The following is a 23,122-nucleotide window of genomic DNA, read 5'->3' on the forward strand; positions in this document are numbered from 1 at the left end:
TGGCTGTCAGTGAAGATATCCAGAAGTCTTGAAGCTTACAATTCCATCACCTGGGAAGAGACAGGAGGGGTGCCGTGTGTGCTGTCCCTGCAGAAGGCTTACCCTGCGTAAGCATTAGGGGCTTGCCAGAAGTTCCAGGCATTAGAGAAGCCAGTCCTGCCTCTAACCAAGCATCAACCCTGGTTGAGTGAAGGAGAAAGAGCCCTTGCTCTGGGGAAGCACCAAGTAAGGTTGATAGTAACACAGCAGAAATGTTTGGAGTCTACACCATATGCATGTTGATCAGAGCAGGCTTCCTGGAAGAGGAAATTTTAAAATAGGAAGAGGCCAGGGATTCTGTGGGCAAGGGAGGCATTCTTCAGGGCTAGAGGTGGAAGAGGACGAGGGGGCAGGGATGGGGGCACCCACCATCCAGGTCTGCCTGCTGCAGAGCTTCAAACATCTCCTGTGGGCTCAGGTGGATGCCCACGGTGCACAGGGCAGCTTTCATGCTGTGCATGTCCATAATGCCTGTCGGGCTGGAGCTGAGCAGTTTGAAGATATCCTGGAATGCTGGGGGCAACAAGAGGGGCAGGCAACAAGGTGAACTGCATATATAGGAACCCTGAGACCTGTCCACTCTAGCTTAGATGGGACTGAGGACTTGGGTCACTCCAACCCCCTGGGCGTTATAACTTTTAATATGAAGAACAACCATGGCTACTCTATGTTGGCACTTGTTCAGTGCCCATTCAATTCTTATGTCCAAAACTCACGTGTGGACATATTTGTATGAAAAACATTAAAAAATCATGTCCAAGGTCACACCACCAGTAGAGGCAATGCTGGGCTTGGGACTCAGGCGGTCTGGCTTGGAGCTGCAATGCTTTGAAGCTGCAGGGGTCTTGCTGGCCCCTGGCGTGTAGCAGGCACAGAAGGTTATTGATGAATAAGATGATTCTGTTTTGAGGAACCTCTGCCAATATCAAGGCATGATCTTTGCAGGGTATCAGGGACCCCAAATGTCAAAGGAGTTTCTTTTACCCCAATTTTCACAGCCCCAGACCCCAGGGGGGTAGGAGACTCAAATTCTTTTTTTCCCATCATTTCTCCCAATATCTCTCCTCTCTTCCTTCTTCCATCCTGTTCATCTATCCATCCACCACCTACCATCCAAGTACCTTCCCATTCACAAATCCATCCTTCCCTTTGTCCTACACACACACACACACACACACACACACACACCAGTGAGCCCTGGGGTTGTAGAGATGAGCAAATTAGACTGGCATGGAGGGAAGGTTACAATACAATCACTGTTTCTCTCAATGACTCCAGCCTCTGGGCAGCCAACCCCTTGTAGTTCTGCTCAGAGCACCCCCTAATTTTTCTCCCTGCTCCCAGCTGAGGGCCCTCACCTGACAGCTGCTGGGATGTCAGTGGTAGCAGGTTCTCATCTGCAAAGCTGCCTTAGGGAAAGAGGTTGGCAAGGCCTTTGCACCTGCTGCAGAGAGGTGACAGGGCCAGGCAGGCCTTATCCCAGACCCAGCACCCAGGCCTGGCGTCCAGTTCCTGCCCTCACCTCTGAGATCCAGCACCTGGGCCCGACGCTACTGAATGGGTAGCTGCAAGGCCCTTGATCTCTCTGGCCCTCCATGAGGTCTGCTTAGCCTGTGGCCATGGTCACTGCGGGATCCATCTGGGTCGGCAGGGCCATGTGCTGCTGTGGCCTTCCCGTCCTGCGGGCCTGGTCCTCTCCAGTGTCTCGTGTGAGCAGTCTTCCAGGCATCTGTGGAGGCCTTGGAGGCAGGAAGAAGACAGTCCCCATTGGACTGCTGAGACTCCAGGGGACCCAGGACCAGGCCTGTGGGTACACAGCTCCACCTTCTTCCAGGACTCCCCATACCAGCATGTGCACCCACAGTCCTCTAACCAGGGGTCCTGGGAACAGTAGCTTGGAGTAGTAACAGACCTCCTAGCTCTAGTCACCTGCATGTTCTCTGTGCCCTTGGGGGTTTCTTGGTCTTCTGCTCCCTGCCGCCTGAAATGCAGTCACAGGCTCTGCAGCTGGTCTAGCGCCCCAGGCCTGAAGCTCCCAAGATGGCTCAGGGCTGAATGGTAACGTCTTTGGGCAGGGTTGCGCTCTCCCTCACCACAGGCCTGCTCCTCTCTGCTGCTTTATTCTTCAGAGTTTCTGCTTCTCTTAAGGCATCTGAATTTACAACCCACTCTGGAAGCCACCAGGAGGCAGAAGCCCAGGGGAGAAAGAAACCAATCCTAGAGTCCTGAAGGCAGGGCGTGGGAGGGTGGGGTCCAGCCCAAGGTGGGGCGATGGCTTATCTTATCCCAGCTTCCCTAGGAGAGAAGGATTCCTTTCTCCAAGCAATGCAAAGCCACAAACCACATGAAAAAAAAAATTCCAGGAAGACTGGTCCCAATAGCTGAATGACTCCTCTGGCCCAGCCCCTCTCCAGACACCTCTGCATCCTTGTCTTCCCTCCTTCCAGCCTTCTGCCCGCTTCTCCTCTGGCCCCCAGCCCATTCTTAACTGCTCACACCTTCCTAGTCCCATTCTCCCAGACCTTGCCTGCCTCCCTTCCCAGCCCTGTCTCAGGTGGGCCAGGCTCTCCAGGATCTGCAAGGCTGGGCTTTCACTCGACAGGGAGCCTTGGTCCAGAGTGGGTCTTGAGGCTGACCAGAGCCCAAGTCATGGCACTGCCTCCCTCTTCTCTCCCCGACTTCCCTCTTCACGCTCATGTCCATCCTGCACTCAGAATTCCGTCCCCTCCTTTGTTGGCATCTGTCTTCCAAAACATTCCCCACATTGCCCATCTTCCCCTGATGTGGGAGGCGTGTGTATGTGTGTGCATGTTTAGCACACACCTGTGTTGATGTGTGTGCATGGCTTGTGTGGCGTGTGCTTCCTCGGTCTACGTGTGGATGTGTCATGTGAGTGCCTGTCTGTCTGATGTTCTGGTCAGCTGATGGTGTGTGTGTGTGTGCCTGTGTCTGGGTTGCGTGCACTATTACACATGGCCCTCTCTGCATTTTGAGGTACCTCCAACTTAAGGCTGTGGGGGCCAGTCCTCCAGCTTCATTCTTCCCCTCCTTCCAGCCCCTGGACACTGTCCCTTCCCCGTGCCAGGCCTTCTCCGTGGAGAGAAGCAGGAAGAAAGGACTCCCTTCAGAGTCTCCTTCTTGCCGGCCCAGGCCCACCCCCAGGAGACTCTCACCTCAGATGATCCCAGTGTGTCCCTGGCTGCAGGCCAAGAGGAAGCCTCTTTTTATGATCTAAGAAATGGAAACCCCAGAGAGGGCACTGAGGCCTCCTCAAGACTAGTCATGAGTCTCTGTTACTGAAGGCTAGAGAGGTGTGAGTGGTGTAGCAGGGAGGACAGGGCTGGAGGGGCCCTCGGGGGCAGGTGGGGCTGGGGTAGCTAAAAAAAAAGGGAGTGGCAGCCCTAAAATATTGAGACCAGGACTTTGCAGCCAGGTGAGCTCACTGGTTCAGAAGCTTCTGCACAAAAAGTCTGAGCCGCAGGCCAGCACTAGAAGCTTTATTGGTTTTCTCTAGTCATTTCTCTGAGGAAGTGGGGACAACAGCTTAAAATGGATTTTCAGCAATAATGGATTCTCTTCCTGGGTTTCCGGCACTGAGCTGCAATGCAAACGAGAGTGTCACTCGGGCCCCAGTGGGAGGGTCAAGGGAGAGGGGTGAGCCCAGAGGCTGCTCTGAGGAGGGCACTGGGGTAAGAGGAACTGTTCCTGCTGCACAGTGATGGGCGCTGTCATTGTGTTGTATCCATTCATCACTAGGAAGCCAGGGGTACTGGAGAACCCTGTTCCCTCGTTGCCACTCCCTGGGAGCGTCCTGGGCCAGGGCTGCAACCACCAGGCTCCCAGCAGGGCAGACACTAGCCTGAGCATTTCCGAGGAGGGAGAGGTCACCTGCCCTCTGGGTGAGAAGCTTCCTAATGCTACATTGGCCCTTTCCATTTTGAACCCAGGTCCCTGCCCTAGCTCTGGAATGCTCAGTCCCCAAGGTCCCCAGGTCTCCTCCAGCCCTGGCCTTGGTACTGCACCTCAGTCCACCGGAACCTTGTTTCCAGCAGCCTTTATGAGGTCACTGAGGTTGAGACATCAGAGCCTACCCATCCCCCACCCAGCCCCTCATTCCACTGTTCCCCACCTTCATCCAGCTGTGTGAGGAGTGGGCCCACCCACACATCCCAGCACGGCCTCCTCTGGCGGGGAGCTGCAGGCCAGACTCACTTATGCATTCCCGTCTCCTTCTGGTGGAGAGGACCTGGCCGGGGCGGGAGAAACTTAATTTTCCCTGCAATGGTGGTCCCGCGGAGGCCTGGCTTGCTAAAGTAAGGGTGAGCAGTGTTCTCATAGACCTTCTGGCCAGCTTTCTGTGGCTCCCCTGCTTCCAGAGGTTTCTCTGGTGGCTTCTCTAGCAACTGAGAGCGCGTTTCCCGCTCTGGCTCCTTCTTGTCAGACTGGGTGGCACTCTCCACCGGGGGTGCAGTCTCCACCGGGGGTGCAGTCTCCACGGGGGGTGCAGTCTCCATGGGGGGTGCAGTCTCCACCAAGGGTGCAGTCTCCACCGGGGGTGCACTCTCCACCGGGGTTTTACTCTCCACCGGGGGTGCACTCTCCACCGGGGGTGCAGTCTCCATCCGGGCTGCCTTGGAAGGCTCCACTGCCTTCTGGGGTGGAGATTTCATCATGCGCTCTAACCTGGGCAAGTCCCTCTTGTTGGATGAGGCTATGGCCAGGGAAGATGCGAGGTTGATCAGATGATCTAGGCTGATAGTTGGTGGGAGACTGGAGGAGGGCAAGTGGGTGTTTGGTGATTGCCTGAGGTGTGTGTCTGAAAAGTTGGTGTTGGGGTTCTGGAGCTGCTTCTTGGAGCGTGGGGTGTCCTTGGGGATTGACTTCTGGTTCAGGCGGCTGGTGGTCTTATCTCTGCTCTTCTGGCCAGGCTGCAGGCCGGTCTCCCGTTGCAGGCTGTGTTCTGAGGCCTGGATGGTCTTGTCTGCCCAGAAGAGGTGCTTGGACGTCTGCACCTGGATGGAGCAATGGGTGGTGGACACTTGTTCCTCGTCCTTGGAGTTCGACCTCTCGTTCCACTGGTGGGTGTCCTGCTGCATCTGCACCTCCGTGTTGGGGCAGATGGACTCTTTGTTGTGCGTCTGTTTCTCCAGGTCTTCATTGCATTCCTCCAAGTTCGGCTTGGTCTCAGGCTTGAGTATGGGTTCTGGGCACCACTCCAACGGTGGCACAGCCTTGGCCTCCAGCTCCGGTTCTGTGTTTAGGTCCAAGTCTACTTTAGGTGGGGGATCCAGCTCTAGCAATTCATTCTCCAGCTGAAAAGTTTCAAGTGAAAGCTGAGGAGGCCCCTGCCCCTCAGGTCCTCCCTGGCACTGACTCCCTGCCCTGCTCCCCCCGGCTCCACTGCTTGCTTCCTCCCCCCACACTTGCCTCTTTGCAGAGACTTGACTGGGGCAGGGAGATGGTGTGAGCATGCCAACACTGGCCTGGTACTAGGGTCCCAGAATTATGAAGATTAGGGACTGGTTAGAATTTAGGGAAGATGGACCTCAAGGAACCCTGCCTCTTGCCTACCACCTTCCCATAAGAGGTGACCCTGCCCACTGTTACCTCGCTCTCATCTTCTTGTGCCTGCTGGAGCTGCTCTTGTGTCGGCTGGAGCTGGTGTTGGTTTACGTCAATCCTAAGACAGGAGACACAGTGGGTGACAGGCTCCAGGGTGTTGGTGGGATGGTCTTAGGGGGAATGGGGTCTCTAGGATCCACAAGGCCCCCTGCCTTATACAGGGGCTGGCAAGATGCCCCAGCTTATCTACTCCCCTGGCTGTCCCCACTCCCACCAAGAATTCTGGAGTTGTATTCTCAGACTTTAGTGAGTTTAGAAAGTGCCTGGAGAGCTTGCCATGTCTCCCCCTTTCCCCCACGAGGAGAGATCCAGTTGGTTGGAGGTGAGGCCCAGGAATCTCCATTGCAATCAGGCATTCACTCCAGTGAGCTGAGATGCAGCTCTTGGAGAACCAGTGCCCAGGACGTGGCTCCTCACAGAAGGGAAAGCCCAGAGCACTGCCTTCTCCACAACCTGCTCAGCCCCAGGTTGGCAGAGGTAAAAAGTAGAGGTGTGTGTCTGTGTGTGTGTGCAGGGTTCCCCCAGTTTTGTCAGCAGTGTGCTGCCATCTTGGCCCTTCAGTGCTCAGCCATGTGACCCCCTCACTTTCCTTAGGAACCTGTTCATCCCCAACTTGGACAGCTCTGTCCTTAGAGCAAGGTGGGTCTAAGGGGTCAGGTCCCATCTACGTTCCTAGATGTGCCCCACTACCCCTCAGTCCTCCTCCAAGATCTGACTGGAGGTAGAAGTGGGAGGGGGTGGTACCCCTCACCTCCACCATGGCCTTTTGGCCTGGATACTACCCTTGGGGAAATTTTGAAAACAGGCAAGATGGAGGGAGATCCTGGGTTGGGGGGTACATGAAAACTTGGCAGTGGTGGCAGGGGTAAGGGTTGATGGTCTTGGAAGGTGGAAAAGAGGTCCTCCGATAATGGGGGACTGGTTCTCACTGTGTCTCCACTATGTCCACCGAATCCTTGCTACAGCAGGGAAATCCATTGGCACCTGGCAGAGAGAAGAAGGTGAGGGCCGGGGAATGATCCCTGAGGGGTTCTGGAGCCTGGGCTGGTGACGATGCGTCAGCCATCCTCTCCCTCCCTCCCTGTTCCTTACCTTAGCCCATTTGCCATTCCCTCTGCCATCTTAACCCTCGTCCCCTCACTCTCTCCAGCCAGTGTCAGTCCTACCTCTCATGTCTGTTCCCTTCCATTTTCCATGCTGGTCCATGCTGGCCCTCCACAAGAGTGAATACTAACAGTGCTCCATTCTCGAGTACTACTAACTCAGGCATTGTGTTGAGCACTTTCTGTGCTTTACTCATTGATTCAACACAAAAAAGAGGTTCATTTGCCCAAGGTCCTTCAGTTGATCATTCAGGAAGTCAGCACTTGGATGCAGATTGGACTCAGGAAACTTCACTGCCCTGCCTGATATGCTGTCGTGCTCAGGAACCTGGAACTGTGTGGGGTTCCCAGTCAAGCCCTCATGAACTTTCCTCATCTCCTTCCATTCCTGCCCCCGTCTCTTTCTCCTCTCTCTGGCCAGGCTTCAGATTTGCCACTCTACTTAATCCTGGCCCCTCCTATCCTATAGTCCATCCTCTCTTTCCCTGCCTTCTCAGCCCATCACATCCTTGGGTCATCTATCCCCAACTCTAGGCCCGGGGTCTCAACCCAGGTACTTGTTCTGAGGTGATGCTGACACAGATCTGGTGATTTATGAGCTCTGATAACCCTCCACGGAGGAGACTGACTCCTTGGGGGAGGGTCCCTCCTCCCAGGTCCCTCCCGGGAGGTTTGTATCTTTTGCTGCAGAAGTTTTTTTTCATCCTCTGGGGGTGGGAGGAACCAGGCTGTCCCATTCTTTGCTCCCCATGGTAGTGGATAAGAGTTGATGGTTAGGTCATCATGGCAATGGGCAAGCTGGGTCCCCATAAGCCTGGAGTGTGGCAGGAAGCGACAATCTTGGCTCTGGCTGAGAAGAATTGCTCCCAGGATTATATCAGAAGGATCAAAATGTGCTGTGGCCTCTTCCTAGAGATGTAGAGGTTGAGGAGGGTCCTTGCATGGCTGGTCCTGGGACTGGGATTTGGGCATGTCTCTGTTCAGCCTGGGCCATGGGATCCTGGATCAGCTGACTGGCTGGGCTAGGAGTCTGCACCACCATGGACAGGCTTCCAGGGGCAGCTAAGTGGCCTCTTCAGAACCCTCCACCTCCTCCACTACCGCTCTCCCTTGGCTTCCTCCTCACTTCTCTCTTCATCTCCAGCTCCACCTGCCCAAGTGCTGCTCCTCCCAGGCCTCTGACCTCACAGCCTTCCTTGCCTGTTTACAAAGCTTCCCTGGCAATTGAATCAACACCCCACAGCCTTAACCTTTCCATGAACAGCAACTGGGTGTGAACAGGAGGAGAAATGATTAGGTGTGGACCTCATAGCAGCACTGGGGGTTGGAAGCAAAAGTCAGAGGTTGACTCGACTTGGGGTTTCTGTGACATTCTGTAGTATGCGAAATAATTTCAATTTCCCATTGTTGGTTGCTAATATAGAGAAATGCATTGATCCTGGATCTTGCAACTGTCTTAAAATTCTATTAGCTATAGTTTTTTAAAATAGATTCCATAAGGTTTTTTACACAAACAATAATGTGTGTGACTCAAGACAGTCTTCTTCCTTTCCAACCTGGATGTCTCTTTATTTCCTTTTCTTGTCTTACTGCACTGAGAACCACCTCCAGTACAATGTTGGATAGAGTAGAGTGGACACCCTTGCTTTGGTCCTGAGTTTAGGGCAAAAGCATTCAGTATGTCATTATTAAGTGTGATGTTAGCTGTAATTTTTCTCATAGCTGCCTTTTATTGGGCAGACAACATTCCCTTCTATTCCTAGTTTACTTAGTTTTTAATTAGGAGGGGATGTTGGATTTAGACTGATGCTTTTTCTGATTATTGAGATGATCATATAGTTTTGCTTTTATATTATGTTAACATACTATATGTTATATATAACATGTTATATGTTAACATAGAAATACTGTTATTCTGTTAATAATTCTTTTTAGTGAAATACATTTTTAAAAAATATTAAATTAATCTTGTGTTCCTGGAATAAACCTCATTTGTACATGATGTATTATTTTTTTATACACTGTTGAATTTGATTTGTGAACTATTATTCCATTTTTAGAATTTTTACATATATGTTCATGAGGAATACTAGTATGTAATTTCCTTGTAATGTCTTTTTCAGTTTTTTTTTTTTTAGTGGTTTCAGGTTTTTATTTATTTTATTTTATTTTATTAATTAATTTATTTTTGTTACAGATGTTTCTCCTTCCGCCAATAACACCCTCTTCCCGGTCCCCCCCCTTTCAGGTTTTGATATTAGAGTAATGTTGGCCTCATAGAATGAGTTGAAAAGTATTCCCTCTTCCATTTATGAGTTTGTGTAAAGTTGAACCTGGGCCTGGAGTTTCCTTGGAGAAGATTAGTTACAAATTCAACTTTAACACAGGGCTATTCAACCTATTTCTTATTTTTTAATTGTGGTAAATGTACATAACATAAAGTTGCCCATTTAAACTATTTTTAGGTATATAGTCAGTGGCATTGAGTATATTCACACTTTTGTGTGGCCATTGCCACTATCATCTCCAGAATATCTTTTTCTTTTTTTTTTTTTTTTTTTATCCTCACCCGAGGATATTTTTCCATTTTTTTTGTACAGATAGACTGGGAGGGAGAGAGAAGAAGGGAGAGAGAGAGAGAAACATCGACGCGAAGGGACACATCGAGTGGCTGCCACCCGCACGACCAACCAGGGCCGGGGACAAACCGCAACCGAAGTACGTGCCCTTAGCGGGAACCGAACCCGGGTCTCTCCGGACCGCAGGCCGATGCTCTAACCGCTGAGCCAAACTGGCCAGGGCTCTTTTTCTTTTTTTTATCCTCCCCGAGGATATTTTCCATTTTTTGTACAGATAGAGTGGGAGGGAGAGAGAGGAAGGGAGAGAGAGAGAGAAACATCGACGTGAAGGGACACATCGAGTGGCTGCCACCCGCACGACCAACCAGGGCCGGGGACAAACTGCAACCGAAGTACGTGCCCTTAGCGGGAACCGAACCCGGGTCTCTCCGGACCGCAGGCCGACACTCTAACCACTGAGCCAAACTGGCCAGGGCCAGAATATCTATTTCTTGAGGGAGCTTTTGAAATTTGCATTTTTTAAAGAAATTTGTCTACTTCATCTAAGTTGTCAAGTTTTTTGGCATAAGTTGTTTGTAATATTTTCTTATTATAATTTGCATATCTGTAGAATCTGTAGCAATGTTGCCTCTTTTATTCCTCATACCGATAATTTTTGTCATTTTTTTTCCCTATTCATTTTGGCTAGAAATTGATACATTTTGTTGATCGCGAACCATCCAGAGATGTGTCTGGTTCCTACCCAATCACCTTAGAGTGACATCTGCTGGGCATTAGTCCTGACATCACAGGCTTCCAATCAGCTTTTTATGATTTCATTCTTAAACACAGACAACCGAGCATCACCAGACATTTGAGGAGACGGCCAACATGCCAGCGACAGACCAAGAGAAAAGATGACTCTGGAACACCAGAAGTAACTTAGGAAACAGAAGGGAGATTAAAGGAAATGTTACTCATCTTCAGAGATGAAAATATTCAACAATATATATTGCATCCTAAAATCAATAACAGGATGCTATTAAAAAAGAATGAGAGAAAGAGCTTTTTGGTAAATAGAATTGGAAAATAAAACACAGAGAATCTTCCTAGAAAGCAAAACCAAAATATAAGACAATGTGAGAAAAAAGGATCAATAGGAAGCCTAATTCTAGAAAGGAAATAAAGAATAAAGAACATAGAGAAGAAGAAAATGTCTCTGGGCTTAAGGATGTCATTAGCTTAAAAGGGTTCACTGAATGCCCAGCACTACAGGTATCAAAAGATCCTTGCGGTAAGAGTTCATTGTGCCGGGAGAAAAGACTCTCCAGATGCTTCTAAAGTAGAAACACCAGTTACCTAACACAAAGCGGGGAGAATCATACTGGACAGAGTCAGCAACAATAGTTGTCTTTAAAATTTTGAGGAAAATGGTTTTTAATCTAGAATTTTATATTGAACCAAACTAGCATTTCAGATGTGAAAAGACTCAGAAAATTTACCTTTTTTGGGGGAAGTTATTTAAGGATGTGCTAAAGCAAAATAAAGGTGTAAAACAAGAGAGACAGGAAAGAAATAGTGTGCCCCCCAACCCCAGAAAGCAGCTGAGTTCCTGGATATTAACCGTATAGAGACTAACAACCAGTTCATATAGTTGTAAGAAGGTGGACCCTGGACAGTAGACCTCTGAAATAATGAAAACCTGATAGAATAGTTGATTAGATGTAGACGTTGAAGAAAGCTAGGACTATGATAAAACAACAACAACAACAAGTACAAGAAAAAGGCAATTAGAAACTCCAGGAAAAACAAAAAGCTATATGAGAAAGAAAAGGTAATTGTGGTAACTTTCCTGGCTCTGCAGTAAACAGTAGGTATGTAGTCACAGTAGTGTAAGCCCTGTTTATTAACTTTCAACTTTTAGAATCAACACATAGACAAAATTTAGAAAACATAATTGTGGTTATGGGACAATGTAAATGTTACTAACCTTGACATTTAAAAAATAAAAATACAGCCCTGGCCAGTTTGGCTCAGCGGTTAGAGCATCAGCCCACAGACCAGAGAGACCCGGGTTCAGTTCCTGCTAAGGGCACATACCTCAGTTGTGGTTTGTCCCCAGCCCAGGCTGGGGTCGTGTGGGTGGCCTCTCACATCGATGTTTCTCTCTCTCTCCCTCCTGCTTTATCTGAAGATAAATGCAAAAAAATGTCCTTGGGTGAGGATAAAAATAAATAAATAAATAAATAAATAAATAAATACATAAAATACAGGTTAGAGTCCTTGGAGGTGGAAAGCAGGGAAGAAAGTTGAAGGAAAAGAAAGGAGGGGCACTAAAAAGTTTATCTTACTATGTGGGTGTCAAAATATACCATCTAAAGTTGATGAAAAAACACAGATATAAAGATGTTAAACTTACAAAGATATCTGCAGATCTAAAAACAATGTTGAGAAGATGAGGGAGGGTGGGGCTATTAGAGCAGGAAGGTAGTAATGTCTAGAACTGATAAGAAAGAGCCAGTGCAGCAGAATTTTCACCAATACATTGCATAAGGAAGAGAAACAAAGAAAAAAATAAATGGGTTATCAAACTAAAAAGCTTCTGCACAGCAAAAGAAACCAGCATCAAAATGAAAAGGGAACCCACTGTATGGGAGAACATATTTGCCAATGATACATCGAATAAGGGGTTAATTCCCAAAATATATAAAGTACTCATACAACTCAACAAAAGGAAGACAAACAATCCAATTAAAAATGGGCAGAGGCCCAGCTGGTGTGGCTCAGTGGATTGAGCGTCGTCCCATGGACTGAGAGGTTCCGGTTCAATTCCTGGTCAGGGCACATGCCTGGATTGCAGGCTCCATCCCCAGTAGGGGGTGTGCAGGAGGCAGCCAACCAATGTTTCTCTCTCACATTGATGATTATCTCTCTTTCCCTTCCTCTCTCTCTAAAAAATCAATAAAAACATATTTAAAAAAAAATGGGTAGGAGACCTGGGTAGACACTTCTCCAAAGAGGACATACAAATGGCCAAGAGACATTTGAAAAAATGCTCAATGTGACTCATCATCAGAGACATGCAAATTAAAATGACTATGAGGTATCATCTCATACCTGCCAGAATGGCTACCATCAATAAATCATCAGACAACAAGTACTGGTGAGGGTGTGGAGAAAAGGGGACTCTAGTACACTGCTGGTGGGAATGCAGACTGGTGCAGCCACTATGGAAAACAATATGGTGTTTCCTCAAAAAATTAAAAATTGAACTGCCACTTGACCCAGTGATCCCACTTCTAGGACTATATCCTAAGACGCCTGAAACATTCCCATGTTCATAGCAGAGCTATTTACAATAGCTACAATCTGGAAACAGCCCAAGTATATCTCCCATCAGTAGATGAGTGGATAAAAAAGCTGTGATACATTTACACAATGGAATACTGTGCAGCTGTAAGAAAGAAAGTTCTCTTACCCTCTAAAGACAACATCTGCAAACACCTCCTTTCCCTTCAGTTCACCCTTTGACGACATCTCTTACCCTTACCCTGGAGAGTATTATGCAAGTGAAAAAAGCTAGCCAGAGAAAGACAAGAATTACATGATCTCATTTATTTGTGGAACATAATAAACATAATAAGCTAATGAACAAAATAGATCCAGAGACATGGAAGTAGGGAACTGATTGACAAACCTTAGAGGGAAGGGGAATTGCAGGGGGCGGGGGAATAAACTAAAGAATTTATATGCATATATGCATAACCAATGGACACAGACAATATAGTGCTGTGAAGGGGGTGGGGAGGTGGGGAGTGTGGAGCAGGGAGGAGGGTGTTAATGGGGGGAAAAGGAAGGACATTTGTAATATTTGCAACAATAAAGATACATTGAAAAAAAAAAAACATATATATAGTCTTCTATTCCAAAAAAAGGAAAAAGAACCTGTGAGCTGTGAGGTGGAGAGTGATAAGAAGGTAAGTAAGCAGAAAAACAGTTCAAATCAAACAACTGTGGTTGCTCTGAGAAGTGAGCCTGGGGCTGTGGTGCAGTCTTGCTTTTCATCACTGAACTGGCCGTTCAGTACTATTTAACCACAGGCATATATTTCTTTGACAAAGTTAAAAGAAAATATTGAGCCTGAGCTATGGCCCAGGCACTGTGCTAAGGGCTGAGGACACAGTGGTGACACACATAGTCCCTGCCCCCTTAGAGCTTTCAAGCCTGTGGCCATGACCACTGGAGACCCTCCAATCTCTATTTCTTACTCCCACTTCTCCTGAGCTCTAGACTTAAACTGCAGCCACAGATTACACATTCTCCCTAAGGGGCCCTCAGCTTCACCTTGTTCACAATATTACGGTTCCCTTGTCAGACCTGAGCTGTCTCCTGTCTTTGGAATTCCCTTGTTTCCTATTGTGATGATGCTCAGGGCTCACCTCTTCCTGGAGACCTTTTGGACACCACCTCGTTCCTGGGCTAGGGGCTCCTCTTCCAGTCACCTCACCCTGCCCCTGCAGACCTCGAGTGCATGGCTTCTTATTGACCCCCAATTAGAGGTGGGGAGCGTGGGTTGCTCGCTTTGCATCTCTGATCTCTTGTGCAGAGTCTGGCACAAGGTGATGCTCTGCAAAAGTCTGTGCAAAGAAATGAATTCCTTATCCTTCTCACCCTGTCACACCCTGTGGTTTATCCTCCATTTCTTACCACAAATTTACACCCTGTGTTTCCAGACTCTAGTGTGGCCAGTGTGGTTCTGCATGTCTGACCCATCTTCCTTTCCAATCTCTCATCTCTTTCTAACCCCCTCTCTGATTCATCCTTCATCCTATCACCCAAATTAGAAACCTGAGTCATTCGTGACCCCCCCTTCCTTCCCCAATTTCTGATCTTCCTCCCGCTGCTGCTGACGTTGTGCACAACCCCTTCTCCACCCCCCACTGCCTCTCTTCATCTCCAAACACCAAAGTCAACACAAACCCAGGACTCTCCGTGCGAGTGCTTTACACACATTCAATCACCCTATGTACAAGTAGTCACGACTGTCCTCGCACAGATGAGGAAACCTCCACAAGGTCACATAGCTATAAGAGCAGTGTCAGAACCTGAACACAGATCTAAGCTCCAAATCCCAAGATGCTAACCACTTGGTTTTTTGAATTTTCTTTAGGCCTGTAGCTGGACCATTGCAACCATATTTCCCTCCAGCTTGGGTTTATCAATGACCCCAGAGTGAGTCTGCTGCATCACACTTGCCTCTTGTTATATCCAGACTCAAGGGGGGCCTCAAAGATTTTGCCTGGTCTGACCTCTGTTTTCTTTTTCTTTTTTTAATCTCTTTGTATCCAGCTCCTAGTCTTGCTCCAAGCCCAAGACATTCCAGAGCACGGCAGGCCCTTTTATGCCTCAGTGTCTTTGCACATGTTATTCCCAATATCCAGAGTTTCTTTTCTGGTAAAATCCTACACATACATGAAAGTCCAACTCAAACTTCCAGTGTCATCTTCTCTGTGACATACCTAGTTGTCCAACCTACATTTTAACTTTTTTTTTTTTATCTTTACCAGAGGACATTTTTTGATATTTTGTTCAGATAGAGTAGGAGGGAGAGAGAGAGAGAAACACCAGACGTGAAAGGGACTCACTGAGTGGTCGCCACCCGCACGATCCAACCAGGGCTGGGGACAAACAGCAACCAAGGTACGTGCCCTTAGCAGGAACTGAACCCAGGTCTCTCTGGACCACAGGCCGACACTGTAACCGCTGAGCCAAACCAGCCAGGGCCATTTTAACTTTTTTAAAAACTAAAATTCTCTTAAAATTTTTGTTAACATTTAATAACGATAAATCAATTTTTCCACAGTCTTTATGTTTTTGTTTTACAGGTGAAATTAAAAAGTCCTCGTGTAAACTAATCAGACATGAATAGATTTTTATAATAAACTCTCAAATCTTTTTAGAATTTTATTTCTTGGGATGGCAATAGCATTGCTATAATAGTATAAGTTTTCTTTAAAAAAATTTTTAAATATGTTTTTGTTGATTTTTTACAGAGAGAGGAAGGGAGAGAGAGCTAGAAACATTGATGTGAGAGAGAGACATAGATTGGCTGCCTCCTGCACGCCCCTCACCGGGGATTGAGCCTGAAACCCAGGCATGTGCCCTGACCAGGAATCAAACTGGGACCTCTCAGTCCCTGGGATAACGCTCAACCTACTAAACCACACCGGCCAGGCTAAGTTTTTTTTTGTTAGTCCTCACCAGAGGACATTTTTTCCATTGATTTTTAAGATAGAGTGGAAGGGAGGGAGGGAGGGAGAGAGAAACATCAATGCAAGAGGTTGCCTCCTGCACGACCCCAACCTGGTTGGGTATCAAACCTGTAACCCAGTTACATGCCCTTGATTAGGAATTGAACCCGTGACCCTTTGGTCTGCGGGCCGATGCTTTAAATGCTGAGTTGAACAGGCCAAAGCTATAACTTCTCTTTTTTATTCAAATAAACTGTTTTCAAGGTTAATGGCTATTAGCAAATCTTGATTCATAATACTCTGCTAAGGCAAGATAGAAACATGATACTTGAAAATTTCTTTTCAGCATGGTCGGTGTGGCTTAGTGGACTGAGTGTCCTCCCATGGACTGAGAGGTCTGAGTTTGATTCCCAGTCAGGGCACGTGCCCAGGTTTCAGGCTGGATACCCAGCAGGGGGCACGCAGGAGGCAGCTGATCCTTTTTTTTGTCTCACACCTATGTTTCTATCTCTCTCTCCCTTCCTCTCTCTCTAAAAAAAAAATATCAATAACATTATATTTAAAAAAATAAAATTTATTTTCAGTCCTGGCCAGTATGTCTCAGTAGTTAGAGTGTCAACCCACATCCCAAAGAGTCGCAGGTTCAATTCCTGGTCAAGGGCAAGTATCTGGGTTGTAGGTTTGATCCCTGGTTGGGGTCATGCAGAAGGCAACCAATCAATGTGTTTCTGTCACATCGATGTTTCTCTCTCTCTCTCTCCCTTTTCCTCTTTCCCTTCCACTCTCTCTAAATATTAATGGAAAAAATATTCCTGGGTGAAGATTAACACAAAAAATAAATAAAGAAAATTTATTTTCAATTTCCTATGAACTATTTTATAGTAAAAAATTATTTGGTATTTAGTATTCTTTTTTTTTTTTAAGGATATTTTTCCATTTTTTGTTCAGACAGAGTGGGAGGGAAAGAGAGGAAGAGAGAGAGAGAGAGAGAGAGAGAGAAACATCGATGTGAAAGGGACACATTGAGTGGCTGCCACCCGCATGACCAACCAGGGCCCGGGACAAACTGCAACTGAGGTACGCGCCCTTATCGGGAACCGAACTCGGGTCTCTGGACCACAGGCCGACACTCTAATCACTGAGCCAAACCGGCCAGGGCGGTATTTAGTATTCTTATGCTCAAATTCTAAAAGTAATCTTTAGCCCCAGCTGAACTTGGTATTCCAAGATTAAAAATATATTTTAGTGATATTACTCACTAAGTTCTTTCTTATCACTGAAATATGTGCTTCCCTTTATCCTTGGGCGTCTCGAATCATCAGATGTTAGGGACCTCCTGAAATGGGTTTCCTTTTCTTTGTTCTTCAGTTTTGGCTGGAAAGCTATGGCCTGACTGAGGTTGTCAAGAGCAGGATCTTCTCGTTCATCTCCACTTTCTTCTGCTTCTTCACCCACATTCATAACACTTAAATTTATCAAAGTCATCCTGTCTTCGGATGAACTCAGCCGCTCTTCCATTGTCAATAGCAATACTTGCTTTTATCACTTTACCATATAACTGTTTGTTGTTTATTGCCCTGGGATAGTTTTGTGCGGTCTTTATCCAAAAATAAAGTAAATGCAATGTTTTTACTCTTCCTGGTATCTTTACCTTTAATTATAGTGTAACCTTTACAATTTGCCATACTTGGAAAATAGCTGGTATAAGTCATTGTTGGTCAGGGAAAAGGGCAAGTTGGATACATACACTGTGTCTTGGTGCTAATCCACCTCTTATTTCTTCAGGTGGGGTGGGCCTAGGAGATCTGAGGAGCGAGAGCCCTCAGATTAGTTGGGGCTCAACCCCAGCTATTCCTTCTCACTAGAAGTGGCCTTGGCTTCACAGGTACTTGGGGTCAGGTGTTGCAGATGAAATGCCTCTTCCTGGCTGGCAGCTGGCTCCCATTAGACCCAGGAGCTGGAGGGGGCTCAGAGGCCGGCACTTTTGCAGACCTACATTTTACCTGGAAGTCAACTCTTCAGACCCAGGGCCTAGCTAGCATTAGAATAAGCCCCGAAGGGGGTGCAATAAAAGTTGCAGGGGTGACTTAAGGTGTGTAAATCTGTTACCCAGCAAATATGGGAACGGGATAAGCTGCTCTCTGGTTGTTCGTTTTCAGCATTTTTTTTTTTTTTATGTGCCCCCACTGAGAATCAAACTGGGACCTCTCAGTCCATAGGACAACGTTCAATCCACTGAGCCACACCAGAGTTCCTTTGGCACATTTTTTGATGCTGACCCATGTATGTCTTCCTGGGAGAGAAGGTCCTGAGAGAAAAGCCTTGATTTCAGTGGGGATCTGAGCCCCCATTATTAGAAACTGGGGAGACCGGGGCAAACATCTTTTCTCCTTGGTACAGAGAAGCATGCAAAGCACAAAGGAGGTGCTCATTAAACATTTGTTGAAGTGGATTGCTTTTTGCTTTCTGCAAAAGTTCCAAGCATCAGCCAGGGACAACTGGACGTCATTTTAGCGGTTATCAGCAGTTTGGATAATTCATGAGTCCTTTCCTGGGCACGAGACTACTGCTTGCTCTTAGAACCCCTGGGGAAGAACCCTCTGAATCTGCGGCTTTGACCCCAAGGTGTGCACGCACGCCCGTGCACACGCACGCTCATGCACCGCGTAGGGCCGAAGCTGGGTGTGGGAGTCAGGGCAGCATCCCCACCCACCCCATCGGGGATGGCGAGGGCTCCTTTCCTCAGCCTGGCTGCTTGAGGAGCAGGGCAGAGGGGGCTTGAAGAGCAGGGGCAGAGGCCGGGGTGGGGGGTGTAATACCCCGCCCCTTTGCGCCCCGCCCCCTTACTTTCACTTTTCCTCGCCAGGTCCACGTGGGAAAGTCCCTTCGCGCCCCTCCCGACCGCACGCCCGCCCGCTCCCACCTGTCACCCCCATGCAGACCGAGGAGGCGACCGAGGAAGCTCCGTCGGGGAGGCGGGGGCTTGGGGAGGGCTGGTGGCTGCTGCCCCTCCGCCTCCAATGTGCCCTTTGGTTGGGGACTGGGCAGGGCGGTGGAGATGCTGTGGGCGCCCGCGCCTGTGATGTCGCCGCCTCTGTGACGTCCCTGCCGCGAGTCCAGCGGGCCGGGAACAGCACTCAGGATTTCCGGTGCGTGGGTAGGAGCGGCCTTTGGGGGGCGACCTCCGGAGGAGGCAGCCCCACCTCGTTCAGCTGCTAGGGCCCCTCTCGGAGGCCTTGGCGGCTCTGCTGCGCAGCTGGCCCAGGGCAGTGAGGACTGCGGAGGGTAAGTTTGGGTTCTGCCGGACTGGCCCTTGCACCTGTCCTGGGCACACAGGCACAAGACTGTTGCCCTTTCTTTGTACCAAGGACCCCTCCAAGAACCCACTGAATCTCCAGCCTTTACCCAACAGTGTGCATATATGTCCCTGCCCACACACAATGTACAGCCTCAGGGGGTATGGAGCCAGATGAGACCAGGCACCCTGGGTGCTGGTGGCATCCACCCTCAGTCCCCTGTCCCATGACCAAGCTACCCACTCTAAGAAGTCACCTTTGATCACATGCAGGCACTCAGGAGGTGGCTGGAAGGGCTGGGAATCCAGGCCCACTCCCAGTTCAGTGCCTTGGAAGCCTGGCCTCAGGGACAGGAACAGTGGGTGGGGCAGTCTTTGTTCTGGGATGTGGTGTGCTCCACCTGTCCACGCCTGGCCAGTGCCCAGGCCTTTTCTTTTTCTCTTTTTATTTTATTAAAAAATTTTTTAAAAATACATTTTAGAGAGCGGAAGGGAGAGGGAAAGATAGAAATATTGATGAGAGAGAACATTGACTGGCCACCTCCTGCATGCCCCCCACTGGGGATCAGGCCCACAACCTGGCATGTGCCCTGACCGGGAATTGAACTGGCAACCTCTTGGTGCATGGGTTGATGCTCCACCACTGAGCCACACCAGCCAGCGCCTCGGCCTTTTCTTCATCATTCTCCTCCTCCCTCGGCCTGGCAGTGTTTGGCAGGGACTTCCCTGCTGCCATCAGGTGGGTTATCTTGCTGAACTGGTCTGAATGGATAGCTCAGAGGTGGAAGCACCCACTGGGAGGGGTGGAAAAAGTAACCCCACTTAAGAAAACCGCCCTTGCCCCAAACAAGGGGCAGACTTGACAAGCAGGCAGACGAGAGTGGAGACGGCCATGGCCAAAATACGTGTCATCACTCCAAACTTTATTGCTTACAGAATTCTCTACAACTCGAACTCTGCAGTACCAAGGCTGCAGTTCTCCGTGCTGGGGGCCAAAGTCTCTCCCTGGGGAGCAGTATGGCTTCATGTAGATAGCTGGACAGAGAGCACCTTGGCAAGACATGGGGACAAGCTTTTCCCAAGGAGGAATCTCAGGGGATATCCCCTCATCCCCAGGGGCTGAGACCAGCAGGCCCCTCAACCCTCAAAGATTCACAGTTGATTAATGCTACATGAGTTCTGATCAACTTCCCCCCTGAAGAGGTGGACTGGGGCAATGGAGAGGAATTGGGGGGGGGGGGTGCTCACCTTAAAGAATTCTGAAGGTTTGAAGGGATCACATGTGTGGAAACAGGTCAAGACTTGTGTCCCTTCACCCCATCTCCTAGTCTGCTTGTGCTCATGCAGAACCAGTGACCTGCCCTTCTGGAGGGCAGCCATGAAAGTGCTTCGTGGTCATCAGAGTGCAAAGTGCAGCTGGCAGAGCCCATGTAACCAGGGGCAGGGCAGGGTCAGTGTGGGCATGATGCCTGAGCTGTGTCTTGGGAAGCTGTTGTGCAAGATGTTGAAAGCTGTGGCTACACCTGCTGCTTTCTTTTCCATCTACCGTGCCTTATCCTCCGACTGTCCCTGTCAGGAAGGCCTGGTGCCCCTCACCCTTCACTTTTACAGATGAGGGAACTGAGTGCCAGCTAGCCAGGGGCAGTGCTGGGCCTGCAGCTGGGGCTTGGCACCTGCTGCTCCGGGGAAGACTGGTGGCCCGCAGCAAAGGGGCACGTGTGTGGGGACTGAGAACTGTATCACTTGAACACCTTCTTTGGTCCTCGGCTGAAGCCGAGTTCAGCGCAGGACCTGTGTGGCAACGCCCTGAAAAGTGTGGTATGTTCTCCCAGGGAGACCTGCCAGTCAGGCATTCCTCCCTCCCTGACTGAAGAATTCCTAGATCTAAAAGGGGTTCAATGGCCAGGCAAGGCCAGGCAAGGGGGTCAGAGGGTCCCCTGTTTACCCAAGGGTGGGCACACCTGTTGCCTGGCCCTATATGGACCCGGGTGTGGGTCTTCAGACACTGACACCCTCGTACCTGTCTGGAGGCTGAGGGGCTCGCCTGCCTCTCCCTGACCTGGGCTGGAAACTGCTCTCCCCTGATTTCCAGCAAGTGGTCACTGAGCCAAAGGGTCAGGCCAGCTTGTTTGAACCAGGGCAGAGAAGACCCTCTCTGTTCCCTGAAGGAAGAGAGTCTTCCTCCTCCTCCTCACGTGGGCATAGGGTGTTCTCTTGGTGGTCAGTAGGACACAACTGGGAAATCCTAGGAGGCCTTTTGCTGGTGCCCACTTTGCCCTTGGTCCCACCGCTGAGAGCCCTGGGAGCAGCCCTCGCCTGTGTCTCAGCGGCAGCATCGAGCCCCGAGCAGGAAGGCTGCTTCTGGCTGAGCGGAGCCGGTGGCGGAAGGCTGGGTTAGGGCCTGTTCTCCAGCTGGCCGTGCTTGACTCTCCAGCTCCAGGCGAAGCTGCCATCCGGGGCCAGGGTACACTGCAGGTCAATGCCCGAGTCTGGCACCTCCATGTCGTAGCGCACAGGCTGCCCGTCCTTGGTCACCAAGCTGAAGGCTGCAGCTGGGATCTGGGACAGAGCAAAGCAGTGGGCCTGAGACAGTGGCCTGGGTCTCAGAAGCTGCCTAGAAGTATTAAGATGCCAGTCTCCCCAGCACTGGCAGCTACCTCCCTCCAGCAAGCAGTCAGCCCTGAAGGCAACCTGCCTTTCACCTGGTCCAAGTGTGGGTCCTGTGAACTCCTCAATCACCGCTGCCAGTCTTGCCCTGAGACCCTGGGGGACGTCCAATGCCACTATTCTCTACAGGGCCATTTCTACTTATTCAGACGCCTTCCTCTAGGGGGGCTGGGCCAGGTGCACTGGCTTCTGGAAATCTGCCCCTTACCTGGCTGCTGATGCCAGTTGCGATGTCTCCCACCTTGACCCGGTGGAACTCCCGGATGTGCAGGTGTTCGCCATTGAGAGACTGTATTTGGACTTTCACACCTAGAAGGCAAGCCAGGTGACCGTCAGCAAAGTGGCCACTGCTCTCTAAGGAGCCCTAAGTAGAGGAAGCAGGTTGGCGGTGAGGAAGCTGCAGAGATGATATTTAGTCTGGAGTGGCCCTAAGATTATACACCTCCTAGGTCTTCCTGTCTATTTTCTGGCAACAACAGAATATGGCCTGCGCAAAGCAAAGAGCTAAGGTTGGCTTCTATGGGGAAGTACTACTCTATCGCGCACACAAAGCAGAAAGGAACGGGAAACAAAGATTCTTAAATAGACTGCAGGCAGCTTAGAGGATAATATTCCTTGAGCTGGAGGGGCCTCCGGCCAGGCAGTGTGGGCTTGATACCATGAGTCACACTGGCCCTGGAGAAGGCCAGGGAACTGTGAGCTGATGAAACCCTTGTTCTATTGAAATTGCAACATAACTTATGCATCCAAGCTTGAAAACTAAGTTCTATATATGTTCTTTCTCCAAGTTTGACTTCAAGTCCCAGAGAAGGATCCCAGCGACCTTGTTGCTGAGTTCTTGACTTAAATCCTCATGGTGTCCTGATCTTCCTTTTCCCTCCAGAAGACAGTCATTGCTCAGTTTCTTGAATCTAGGCCAAGACTCCTGACTCCTGAGACTCTATCAGTGGCCCACAAGGGGCAATGGCCCCGTGCCCCACCAGGAAAGGGTGATTAGGGCCTTTGCTCTAAACTGATCTAATGGCCAAGTGCTTCAAGATCTGGACGCCATGTGCCTTCCTCTCCCTTCTCCATGTGCCAGGGGAAGGGAGACATAAACCTCTCAGGCTCCCTAGTGCCAGGCGGATCGGGTACTTGGGGCTGCTGAGCAGGTGGGGGTTGGACTGTACCGTTGAAATAGCTTGGCGTGTCGGTGGGCCGTCCCCGGGCCAGCACCATGTTCCAGCTGGAGCTGCGAGCCTCGGCCTGGCTGCCCCAGGAGTGCACGCCGGAACTCAGGGTGTCCCTCGAGCTCTGCGATGCCTTTGACGGGTTCTGAAACAACCAGGACACAGACTCAGGGCCTCCCCTGCGATGAGGAGCTGCTCTTGTCCTAAGCTGGTGCATAGTCGTTCCCCTGGGCACTTTGGGGGCGAAAGGGGGGGGCTGCGGTCATGAGGGGCCCTTGGGCTGGAAAAGGGTGAGGAGTATTTCTGTGGGGACCAAGACCCAAGCTTCCTTCCCCACCACCCCCAGTGCCCAGCTGTGCTGGAGAAACCAAGACCCCCTTGCCCCAGTGAGGACCCCTCCCAGAAGGAAGAGGTGACC

General features: G+C 49.6%; 2 protein-coding genes and 1 pseudogene across 3 annotated transcripts in view; all 3 read right to left on the reverse strand.

Annotated features, from left to right (window-relative positions):
• Positions 1-364: 364 nt before the first annotated feature.
• On the reverse strand, positions 365-6,867 carry SPATA32 (spermatogenesis associated 32). The gene is made up of 6 exons (XM_036268473.1): positions 6,828-6,867; positions 6,591-6,645; positions 5,611-5,719; positions 4,252-5,351; positions 1,398-1,444; positions 365-552 (listed from the first exon to the last, which is right to left on the reverse strand). Exons 1-6 carry the CDS (start codon positions 6,865-6,867, stop codon positions 365-367), a joined length of 1,539 nt encoding a protein of 512 aa, XP_036124366.1.
• A 9,957-nt stretch (positions 6,868-16,824) lies between these two features.
• Positions 16,825-19,895, reverse strand: LOC118634151 (annotated as a pseudogene).
• MAP3K14 (mitogen-activated protein kinase kinase kinase 14) overlaps positions 19,543-23,122 on the reverse strand; it is a 43,545-nt gene continuing 39,965 nt past the window's right edge. For both annotated transcript variants that reach the window (XM_036268527.1, XM_036268528.1), the window contains exons 14-16: positions 22,705-22,849; positions 21,744-21,844; positions 19,543-21,427 (exon numbers count right to left, since the gene is read on the reverse strand). In XM_036268527.1, the coding sequence (XP_036124420.1) occupies positions 21,263-21,427; positions 21,744-21,844; positions 22,705-22,849 (411 nt within the window). In that variant the 3' untranslated portion in view covers positions 19,543-21,262. The remainder of the gene's footprint in view (positions 21,428-21,743; positions 21,845-22,704; positions 22,850-23,122) is intronic.

This window comes from Molossus molossus, unplaced genomic scaffold (assembly GCF_014108415.1).
Source record: "Molossus molossus isolate mMolMol1 unplaced genomic scaffold, mMolMol1.p scaffold_m16_p_19, whole genome shotgun sequence".
Lineage (NCBI taxonomy): Eukaryota > Metazoa > Chordata > Mammalia > Chiroptera > Molossidae > Molossus > Molossus molossus.

Excerpts from the sequence above, each read along its gene's own strand:
- SPATA32 (XM_036268473.1), bottom strand. The coding sequence starts at position 6,867 with ATGGACCAGCATGGAAAATGGAAGGGAACAGACATGAGAG. Across the intron at positions 6,646-6,827 it reads GAAGGGAACAGACATGAGAG|GTGCCAATGGATTTCCCTGC; the intron begins GTAGGACTGACA and ends TCTCTCTGCCAG. Across the intron at positions 553-1,397 it reads GACATCCCAGCAGCTGTCAG|CATTCCAGGATATCTTCAAA; the intron begins GTGAGGGCCCTC and ends TGTTGCCCCCAG.